Source organism: Tachyglossus aculeatus, chromosome 13 (genome assembly GCF_015852505.1).
Source record: "Tachyglossus aculeatus isolate mTacAcu1 chromosome 13, mTacAcu1.pri, whole genome shotgun sequence".
Taxonomy (NCBI): domain Eukaryota; kingdom Metazoa; phylum Chordata; class Mammalia; order Monotremata; family Tachyglossidae; genus Tachyglossus; species Tachyglossus aculeatus.
Genome location: NC_052078.1, coordinates 2,713,580 through 2,724,939, shown reverse-complemented (window position 1 = coordinate 2,724,939; position 11,360 = coordinate 2,713,580). Strand labels below are relative to the sequence as shown.

The following is an 11,360-nucleotide window of genomic DNA, read 5'->3' as shown; positions in this document are numbered from 1 at the left end:
ACCCCCCTCCTGTCCCCCTCCCCTCCCCCAGCAGCCCCCCAACTCTCCCCCGTCCCCCTCCCCTCCTCGCAGATGCCCCCAACCCCCTCCTATCCCCTGCCTCCCTTCCTCCCAGAGACCCCCAACCCCCTCCTGACCCCCTCCCCTCCCCCCAGAGACCCCCAACTCCCTCCTGACCCCCTCCCCTCCTCCCAAAGACCCCCAACTCCCTCCTATCCCCTGCCTCCCTTCCTCCCAGAGCCCCCCAACTCCCTCCTGTCCCCTGCCTCCCCTCCCACTAGAAGCCCCCAACCCCCTCCTGTCCCCTGCCCCCCCTCCCAGAGACCCCCCAACCCTCCCCTGTCCCCCTCCCCCTCCCCCCAGAAGCCCCACCTCCCTCCTGTCCCCCTCCCCTCCCCCAGCAGCCCCCCACCTCCCTCCTGCCCCCCTCCCCTCCCCCAGCAGCCCCCCCCCCCAGCCCCCGGCCGGGTGTGCGCGTGCGTGTGTGTGTGTGTGTGTGTCCGTGCCCGTGTGTCCGTGCCCGCCCGCCGCCGCCTCACCTTGAGGGTGACGTCGCAGAGCTTGCCCTGCCTGCGGATGTCCTCCATGACGCCGTAGCCGCGGCTGGGCAGGTCGGACAGGGAGAAGTGCACCAGGTCGGACAGCTCCTCCTCGCCGGACTCCACCATGGTGGCCGCGGCCCGGCCCGGAGGGCCGCACGGAGGAGGAGGAGGAGGGCGGCGGAGGGCGGAGGGCGGAGGGCGGAGGGAGGCCCGGACGAGGAGGGCGGGGGCGGAGGCGGCGGCGGCGGCGCCTGCGCACTGGCGGGGCGCGGGGAGCGGGGCGGGGAGGACGAGCGACCCCGCGCGGCCGCCGTAGCCCGCCCCTCGGAACCGGAGGTGACGCCATCCCCGCGAGCCCCGGCCTGACGTCACTTCTTCCTCCCCCCGCGCGCCGTGACGTCGCTCCCACGCACAGGAAATGACGTGATGCCCGGACGAGCCCCACTTCCGCCCTTACCCCCGCCCACTTCCGGCGCCTCCCGGAAGCGGCCCGTTGCCGTGGCGACGGTGGACGCGCAAACCGCCGCGAGCGCGCGCGCGCCCTCCTCCGGCCGGCACGGTAAGGACCGCCCGCCCGCCCCCAGCCGCTGGCCGCTCTGCGCAGTGGGGAGCGCTCAGTACAGCGCTCTGCACGGGATTAGCCGCAATACAGCCGTGTTGTGCACACAGTAGGCGCTCAGTACAGCGCTCTGCACGGGGGAAGCGCTCAGTACTACACCGCTCAACACAGGGTAAGCGTTCAGTACAGCGCTCTACACAGGGGAAGCGTTCAGTACAGCGCTCTACACTGGGGAAGCGTTCAGTATAGTGCTCTACACAGGGGAAGCGTTCAGTACAGCGCTCTACACAGGGGAAGCGTTCAGTACTACACCGCTCAGCACAGGGTAAGCGTTCAGTACAGTGCTCTACACAGGGTAAGCGTTCAGTACAGCGCTCTACACAGGGGAAGCATTCAGTACTACACCGCTCAGCACAGGGTAAGCGTTCAGTACAGTGCTCTACACAGGGGAAGCGTTCAGTACAGCGCTCTACACAGGGGAAGTGTTCAGCACAGCGCTCTACACAGGGGAAGTGTTCAGTACAGCGCTCTACACAGGGGAGGCGCTCAGTACTACACCAATGTGCACAGGGTAGGCGTTCAGTACAGAGCTCTACACAGGGGAAGCGTTCAGTACTACACTGACCTGCCCAGGGGAAGCGTTCAGTACAGCGCTCTACACAGGGGAAGCGTTCAGTACTACACCGCTGTGCACAGGGTAGGCGTTCAGTACAGCCCTCTACACAGGGGAAACGCTCAGTACTACACCGCTCAGCACAGGGTAAGCGTTCAGTACAGTGCTGTACACAGGGGAAGCGTTCAGTACTACACTGCTCTGCACAGGGTAAGCGTTCAGTACAGTGCCCTACACAGAGGAAGCGCTCAGTACTACACCGCTCTGCCCAGGGGAAGCGTTCAGTACAGCGCTCTACACAGGGGAAGAGCTCGGTACTACACAGATCTGCCCAGGGGAAGCGTTCAGTACAGCGCTCTACACAGGGGAAACGCTCAGTACTACACCACTCTGCCCAGGGGAAGCGTTCAGTACAGCGCTCTACACAGGGGAAGCGCTCAGTATTACACCGCTCTGCCCAGGGGAGGCGTTCAGTACAGCGCTCTGCACAGGGGAAGCGCTCAGCACTACACCGATCTGCCCAGGGGAAGCGTTCAGTACAGCGCTCTACACAGGGGAAGCGCTCAGTACTACACGGGTCTGCACAGGGGAGGCGTTCAGTATAGCGCACTGCACAGGGTAGGGGTTCAGCATAATGCTCTGCACAGGGTAGGCGCTCAGTACAGCCCTCTGCACAGGGTAAGCGCTCAGAACTACACCGCCCTGCACAGGGGAAGTGCTCAGTACAGCACTATGCACTGGGTAAGCGCTCAGTACTATAGCGCTCTGCCCAGGGGAAGCGCTCAGTACAGCGCTCTGCACGGGGGAAGCGCTCAGTACTACAGCGCTCTCCACCGGGTAAGCGTTCAGTACAGCGCTCTGCACAGGGGAGGGGCTCAGTATTACCTTGCGCTGCACGGGGGAAGCGCTCAGTACAGCGCTCTGCACGGGGGAAGCGCTCAGTACAGCGCTCTGCACAGGGGAAGCGCTCAATACAGCGCTCTGCACGGGGGAAGCGCTCAGTACAGCGCTCTGCACAGGGAAAGCGCTCAGTACATAGTTCTGCACGGGGAAGTGCTCAGTACAGCGCTCTGCACAGGGGAAGCGCTCAGTATTACATTGCGCTGCACGGGGGAAGCAATCAGTACATAGTTCTGCACGGGGGAAGCGCTCAGTACAGCGCTCTGCACGGGGGAAGTGCTCAGTATTACAGAGCGCTACACGGGGGAGGCGCTCAGTACAGTGCTCTGCAAATCTGTTGGATACGGTCCCTGTCCCCGAAGGGGGTCACGAGAAGCAGCGGGGCTTCATGGGAAAAGCCCGGGCTTGGGAGTCGGAGGACGTGGGTTCGAATTCTGACTCCGGCAAGTCACTTCACTTCTCTGGGCTTCAGTGCCCTCATCTGGAAAATGGGGATGAAGACTGTGAGCCCCCCGGGGGACTACCCCATCACCTTGTAACCTCCCTGGCGCTTAGAACAGTGCTTGGCACATAGTAAGTGCTTAATAAATGCCATTATTATTATTATTATTATTATTATTATTATTATTATTATTCTCTGGGCCTCAATGACCTCAACTGTAAAATGGGGATGAAGACTGTGAGCCCCCCGTGGGACAACCTCATCACCTTGTAACCTCCCCGACGCTTAGAACAGTGCTTGGCACATAGTAAGCGCTTGATAAATGTCATTATCATTATTATTATTATTATTATTATTATTATTATTCTCTGGGCCTCAGTTCCCCTATTTGGAAAATGGGGATGAAGACTGTGAGCCCCCCGTGGGACCACCTCATCACCTTGTAACCTCCCCAGCGCTTAGAACAGTGCTTGGCACATAGTAAGTGCTTAATAAATGCCATTATTATTATTATGCTCTGGGCCTCAGTTCCCTCATCTGTAAAATGGGGGTGAAGCCTGTGAGCCCCCTGTGGGACAACCTGATCACCTTGTAACCACCCCAGCGCTTAGAACGGTGCTTGGCACATAGTAAGCGCTTAATAAATGTCATTATTATTATCATTATTCTCTGGGCCTCAGTGACCTCATCTTTAAAATGGGGCTGAAGACTGTGAGCCCCCCGTGGGACAACCTGATCACCATGGAACCTCCCCTGCGTTTAGAACAGTGCTTGGCACATAGTAAGCGCTTAATAAATGCCATCATTATTATTATTATTATTATTATTCTCTGGGCCTCAGTGACCTCATCTGTAAAATGGGGATGAAGACCGCGAGCCCCCCGTGGGACAACCTGATCACCTTGTAACCTCCCCGGCGCTTAGAACAGTGCTTTGCACATAGTAAGCGCTTAATAAATGCCATCATTATTATTATTAGTAGTAATATTACGATGTGTCAAGCACTGTTCTAGGCGCTCGGCACCGTTCTCAGCTCTGGGTAATAACTGCGCTGCCTGATAGGCGCTTACTAGGTGCCAGTCACTGTACTAAGCGCCGGGGTGGAGACGAACCCATCGGGTCGGACCCGGTCCCCGTCCCCCGTGGGGCTCCCGGCCTCCAGCCCCATTGGACAGAGGGGGAAACTGAGGCCCGGTTAAAGGAAGCATTACGTGGCTCGGTAGGAAAGAGCCCGGGCTTTGGAGTCAGAGGTCATGGGTTCAAATCCCGGCTCCGCCAATTGTCAGCTGGGTGACTTTGGGCATGTCACTTCACTTCTCTGGGCCTCAGTGACCTCATCTGGAAAATGGGGACTGAGACTGTGAGCCCCATGAGGGACAACCTGATAATCTTGTAGCCTCCCCAGCGCCTAGAACAGTGCTTTGCACATAGTAAGCGCTTAATAAATGCCATTATTATTATAAGCTCATCTGTAAAATGGGGATGAAGACTGTGAGCCCCCCGTGGGACAACCTCATCACCTTGTAACCTCCCCAGTGCTTAGAACGGTGCTTGGCACATAGTGAGCGCTTAATAAATGCCATTATTATTATTATTTTTATTTTGGGGGGGGCCTCAGTGACCTCATCTGTCAAATGGGGATGAAGACTGTGAGCCCCCCCTTGGGACAACTTGATCACCTTGTAACCTCCCCAGCGCTTAGAACAGTGCTTGGCACATAGTAAGCGCTTAATCAATGCCATCATTATTATTATTATTATTCTCTGGGCCTCAGTGACCTCATCTGTCAAATGGGGACGAAGACTGTGAGCCCCCCGTGGGACAACCTGATCACCTTGGAACCTCCCCAGCGTTTAGAACAGTGCTTGGCACATAGTAAGCGCTTAATCAATGCCATTATTATTATTATTATTATTATTATTATTATTATTATTATTATTCTCTGGGCCTCAGTGACCTCATCTGTCAAATGGGGACGAAGACTGTGAGCCCCCCGTGGGACAACCTGATCACCTTGTAACCTCCCCAGCGTTTAGAACAGTGCTTGGCACATAGTAAGCGCTTAATAAATGCCATTATTATTATTATTATTCTCTGGGCCTCAGTTCCCTCATCTGTCAAATGGGAATGAAGACTTTGAGCCCCACGTGGGCCAACCTGATCACCTTGTAACCTCCCCAGCGCTTAAAACAGCGCTTGGCACATAGTAAGCGCTTAATCAATGCCATTATTATTATTATTCTCTGGGCCTCAGTTCCCTCATCTGTCAAATGGGGATGAAGACTGTGAGCCCCCCGTGGGACAACCTCATCACCTGGTAACCTCCCCAGCGCTTAGAACAGTGCTTGGCACATAGTAAGCGCTTAATAAATGCTATTATTATTATTATTATTATTATTATTATTATTATTATTATTATTATTATTATTATTATTCTCTGGGTCTCAGTTCCCTCATCTGTCAAATGGGGATGAAGACTGTGAGCCCCCCGTGGGACAACCTGATCACCTTGGAACCTCCCCAGCGTTTAGAACCGTGCTTGGCACATAGTAAGCGCTTAACAAGTACCATCATTATTATTATTATTATTACAAGCTAATCGGAGTGGACCCGATCTCTGTCCCCCGTGGGGCTCACAGTCTTCATCCCCATTTTCCAGAGGAGGAAACTGAGGCCCAGAGAAGTCAAGCGACTTGCCTAAAGAAGCAGCGTGGCTTAGTAGGAAGCAGCCTGATTTCGTGGAAAGAGCCCGGGCTTTGGAGTCCGAGGTCCTGGGTTCAAATCCCGGCTCCGCCACTTGTCTGCTGGGTGACCTTGGGCGAGTCACTTCACTTCTCTGGGCCTCAGTTCCCTCATTTGGAAAATGGGGATGAAGACTGGGAGCCCCCCGTGGGACAACCTGATCACCTTGTAACCTCCCTCAGCTCTTAGAGCAGTGTTTGGCACGTAGTAAGCGCTTAACAAATACCATCATCATCATTATCATCATCATCATGCGTGGCTCAGTGGAAAGAGCCCGGGCTTGTGGAGTCCGAGGTCATGGGTTCAAATCCCTACTCCGCCGGTTCATTCATTCATTAAATCGTATTTATTGAGCACTTACTGTGTGCAGAGCACTGTACTGAGCGTTTGGGGAGTCCAAGTTGGCAACATCTAGAGACGGTCCCTACCCAACAATGGGCTCACAGGCTAGAAGGGGGAGACGGACAACAAAACAAAACATTCATTCATTTATTCATTCATTCAATCGTATTTATTGAACGCTTCCTGTGTGCAGAGCACTGTACTGAGCGCTTGGGGAGTCCAAGTTGGCAACATCTAGAGACGGTCCCTACCCAACAATGGGCTCACAGGCTAGAAGGGGGAGACGGACAACAAAACAAAACATTCATTCATTTATTCATTCATTCAATCCTATTTATTGAACGCTTCCTGTGTGCAGAGCACTGTACTGAGCGCTTGGGGAGTCCAAGTTGGCAACATCTAGAGACGGTCCCTACCCAACAATGGGCTCACAGTCTAGAAGGGGGAGACGGACAACAAAACAAAACATGTGCTCGGGTGTCAAAACTGTCAGAACAAATAGAATTAAAGCTCTAACAAATAGAATTAAAGCACATGCAACCTTGCTTCACTTCTCTGGGCCTCAGTTCCCTCATCTGTAAAATGGGGATGAAGACTGTGAGCCCCCCGTGGGACAACCTGATCACCTTGTATCCCCCCCGGTGCTTAGAACAGTGCTTGGCACATAGTAAGCGCTTACAGTAAGCCCTCAATAAATACTATTGAACGAGTGAATGAATGAATGAACTGGCCGAGCCGGGATTTGAACCCATGACCTCGGACTCCAAAGCCCGGGCTCTTTCCACTGAGCCACGCATGATGATAATGATGATGATGATGGTATTTGTTAAGCGCTTACTAGGTGCCAAGCACTGTTCTAAGCGCTGGGGAGGATACAAGGTGATGAGGTTGTCCCACGGGGGGGGCTCACAATCTTCGTCCCCATTTTACAGATGAGGGAACTGAGGCCCAGAGAAGTGACTCGCCCAAGGTCACCCAGCAGACAAGTGGCGGAGCCGGGATTAGAACCCATGACCTCTGAAGATTGTCAGCTGGGTGAGTTTGGGCGAGTCATTTTACTTCTCTGGGCCTTAGTGACCTCATCTGGAAAATGGGGATGAAGACTGTGAGCCCCCCGTGGGACAACCTGATCACCTTGTAACCTCCCCAGCGCTTAGAACAGTGCTTTGCACATAGTAAGCGCTTAATAAATGTCGTCATTATTATTATTATTATTAGAACAGTGCTTGGCACATAGTAAGCGCTTAATAAATGCCATTATTATTATTATTATTATTATTATTATTATTATTACTCCATTGCTCTGCACAGGGAAAGTGCTCAGTACTACACTGCTCCACACAGCACTCTGCACAGGGTAAGCAATCAGAGAAGCGGCGTGGCTCAGTGGAAAGAGCCCGGGCTTTGGAATCCGAGGTCCTGGGTTCAAATCCTGGCTCCGCCACTTGTCAGCTGGGTGACTTGGGGCGAGTCACTTCACTTCTCTGTGCCTCAGTGACCTCATCTGTCAAATGGGGATGAAGACTGTGAGCCCCACGAGGAACAACCTGATCACCTTGTAACCTCCCCAGCACTTAGAACAGTGCTTGGCACATAGTAAGCGCTTAATAAATGTCATTATTATTATTATTATTATTCTCTGTGCCTCAGTGACCTCATCTGTCAAATGGGGATGAAGACTGTGAGCCCCACGAGGAGCAACCTGATCACCTTGTAACCTCCCCAGCGCTGAGAACGGTGCTTGGCACATAGTAAGCGCTTAATAAATGCCATCATTATTATTATTATTAATCTCTGGGCCTCAGTTCCCTCATCTGTCAAATGGGGATGAAGACTGTCAGCCCCCCCGTGGGACAACCTGATCACCTTGTAATCTCCCCAGTGCTTAGAACGGTGCTTGGCACATAGTGAGCACTTAATAAATGCCATTATTATTATTATTATTAATCTCTGGGCCTCAGTGACCTCATCTGTCAAACGGGGATGAAGACTGTGAGCCCCCCGTGGGACCACCTCATCACCTTGTAACCTCCCCAGCGCTGAGAACGGTGCTTGGCACATAGTAAGCGCTTAATAAATGCCATCATTATTATTATTATTAATCTCTGGACCTCAGTTCCCTCATCTGTCAAATGGGGATGAAGACTGTGAGCCCCCCGTGGGACAACCTCATCACCTTGGAACCTCCCCAGCGCCGAGAACGGTGCTTGGCACATAGTAAGCGCTTAATAAATGCCATCATTATTATTATTAATAATCTCTGGGCCTCAGTTCCCTCATCTGTCAAATGGGGATGAAGACTGTGAGCCCCCCCGTGGGACAACCTGATCACCTTGTAATCTCCCCAGTGCTTAGAACGGTGCTTGGCACATAGTAAGCGCTTAATAAATGCCATCATTATTATTATTATTAATCTCTGGGCCTCAGTTCCCTCATCTGTCAAATGGGGATGAAGACTGTGAGCCCCCCCCGTGGGACAACCTCATCACCTTGTAACCTCCCCAGCGCTGAGAACGGTGCTTGGCACATAGTAAGCGCTTAATAAATGCCATCATTATTATTATTATTAATCTCTGGACCTCAGTGACCTCAACTGTCAAATGGGGATGAAGACTGTGAGCCCCCCGTGGGACAACCCCATCACCTTGTAACCTCCCCGGTGCTTAGAACGGTGCTTGGCACATAGTAAGCGCTTAATAAATGCCATCATTATTATTATTATTAATCTCTGGGCCTCAGTTCCCTCATCTGTCAAATGGGGATGAAGACTGTGAGCCCCCCCGTGGGACAACCTCATCACCTTGTAACCTCCCCAGCGCTGAGAACGGTGCTTGGCACATAGTAAGCGCTTAATAAATGCCATCATTATTATTATTATTAATCTCTGGGCCTCAGTTCCCTCATCTGTCAAATGGGGATGAAGACTGGGAGACAACCTGTAACCTCCCCAGCGCTTAAAACGGTGCTTGGCACGTAGTAAGCGCTTAATAAATGTCATTATTATTATTATTAAGGTTACCCAGAAGGCAAGCAGAAGAGGCAGGATTAGAACCCAGGCCCTTCTGCCGCCTGGGCCTGTGGTCTACCCACTAGGCCGCACCGCTCCCCTCCATCCCAATTTTCCCTTCCTCCGCAGGTGATGAGCGCCAAGAGGCGGAAAGTGCGCGTGTTCGTCCGCGTCCGGCCCGCAGATGACTTCCCTCACCACATGCTGCGGTTCGGAGCGGACAACAAGGTAAAAACCTCGAGGACCGTCTCCATAGGTTGCCTATTTGTCCTTCCCAAACGCTTAGTACAGTGCTCTGCACGCAGCAAGCGCTCAATAAATACAGTTGAATGAATATGTTGCCCATTTGTCCTTCCCAAGCGCTTATTACAGTGCTCTACACACAGCAAGCACTCAATAAGTACGATTGAATGAATATGTTGCCCATTTGTCCCTCCCAAGCGCTTAGTCCAGTGCCCTGCACACAGCAAGCGCTCAATAAATACGATTGAATGAGTACGTTGCCCATTTGTCCCACCCAAGCGCTTAGTACAGTGCTCTGCACACAGCAAGCGCTCAATAAATACGATTGAATGAGTGTTGCCCGTTTGTCCCTCCCAAGCGCTTAGTCCAGTGCTCTGCACACAGCAAGCGCTCAATAAATACGATTGAATGAGTATGTTGCCCATTTGTCCTTTCCAAGCGCTTAGTACAGTGCCCTGCACACAGCAAGCGCTCAATAAATACAGTTGAATGAATATGTTGCCCATTTGTCCTTCTCAAGCGCTTAGTCCGGTGCTCTGCACACAGCAAGCGCTCAATAAATACGATTGACTGAATGAATATGTTGCCCATTTGTCCTTCCCAAGCGCTTAGTCCAGTGCCCTGCACACAGCAAGCGCTCAATAAGTACGATTGAATGAATATGTTGCCCATTTGGCCCTCCCAAGCGCTTAGTACAGTGCCCTGCACACAGCAAGCGCTCAATAAATACGATTGAATGAGTGTTGCCCGTTTGTCCCTCCCAAGCGCTTAGTACAGTGCCCTGCACACAGCAAGCGCTCAATAAATACGATTGACTGAATGAATATGTTGCCCATTTGTCCTTCTCAAGCGCTTAGTCCGGTGCTGTGCACACAGCAAGCGCTCAATAAATACGATTGACTGAATGATTATGTTGCCCATTTGTCCTTTCCAAGCGCTTATTACAGTGCTGTACACATAGCAAGCGCTCAATAAGTACGATTGAATGAATATGTTGCCCATTTGTCCCTCCCAAGCGCTTAGTACAGTGCTCTGCACACAGCAAGCGCTCAATAAATATGATTGACTGAATGAATATGTTGCCCATTTGTCCTTCCCAAGCGCTTAGTCCAGTGCTCTGCACACAGCAAGCGCTCAATAAATACGATTGAATGATTATGTTGCCCATTTGTCCTTTCCAAGCGCTTAGTACAGTGCCCTGCACACAGCAAGCGCTCAATAAATATGATTGACTGAATGAATATGTTGCCCATTTGTCCTTCCCAAGCGCTTAGTCCAGTGCTCTGCACACAGCAAGCGCTCAATAAATACGATTGAATGATTATGTTGCCCATTTGTCCTTTCCAAGCGCTTAGTACAGTGCCCTGCACACAGCAAGCGCTCAATAAATACGATTGAATGAGTGTTGCCCATTTGTCCCTCCCAAGCGCTTAGTACAGTGCTCTGCACACAGCAAGCGCTCAATAAATATGATTGACTGAATGAATATGTTGCCCATTTGTCCTTCCCAAGCGCTTAGTCCAGTGCTCTGCACACAGCAAGCGCGCAATAAATACGATTGAATGATTATGTTGCCCATTTGTCCTTTCCAAGCGCTTAGTACAGTGCCCTGCACACAGCAAGCGCTCAATAAATACGATTGAATGAGTGTTGCCCATTTGTCCCTCCCAAGTGCTTAGTACAGTGCCCTGCACACAGCAAGCGCTCAATAAATGTGATTGACTGAATGAATATGTTGCCCATTTGTCCTTCCCAAGCGCTTAGTCCAGTGCTCTGCACACAGCAAGCGCTCAATAAATACGATTGAATGATTATGTTGCCCATTTGTCCTTTCCAAGCGCTTAGTACAGTGCCCTGCACACAGCAAGCGCTCAATAAATACGATTGAATGAGTGTTGCCCATTTGTCCCTCCCAAGTGCTTAGTACAGTGCCCTGCACACAGCAAGCGCTCAATAAATACGATTGAATC

The 11,360-nt window shown here is 52.1% G+C and overlaps 2 protein-coding genes across 3 annotated transcripts in view; one reads left to right on the top strand and one right to left on the bottom strand.

The window, feature by feature from the left end:
* The window catches only part of KLHL18 (kelch like family member 18), a 30,906-nt gene extending 30,196 nt beyond the window's left edge, over nucleotides 1-710 (bottom strand). For both annotated transcript variants that reach the window (XM_038755750.1, XM_038755751.1), the window contains exon 1: nucleotides 540-710. In XM_038755750.1, coding sequence (XP_038611678.1) covers nucleotides 540-668 — 129 coding nt within the window. In that variant the 5' untranslated portion in view covers nucleotides 669-710. The remainder of the gene's footprint in view (nucleotides 1-539) is intronic.
* A 362-nt stretch (nucleotides 711-1,072) lies between these two features.
* Nucleotides 1,073-11,360, top strand: part of KIF9 (kinesin family member 9) — a 77,657-nt gene continuing 67,369 nt past the window's right edge. Inside the window, exons 1-2 of the mRNA XM_038755822.1 lie at nucleotides 1,073-1,101; nucleotides 9,277-9,375. Coding sequence (XP_038611750.1) covers nucleotides 9,280-9,375 — 96 coding nt within the window. The 5' untranslated portion in view covers nucleotides 1,073-1,101; nucleotides 9,277-9,279. The remainder of the gene's footprint in view (nucleotides 1,102-9,276; nucleotides 9,376-11,360) is intronic.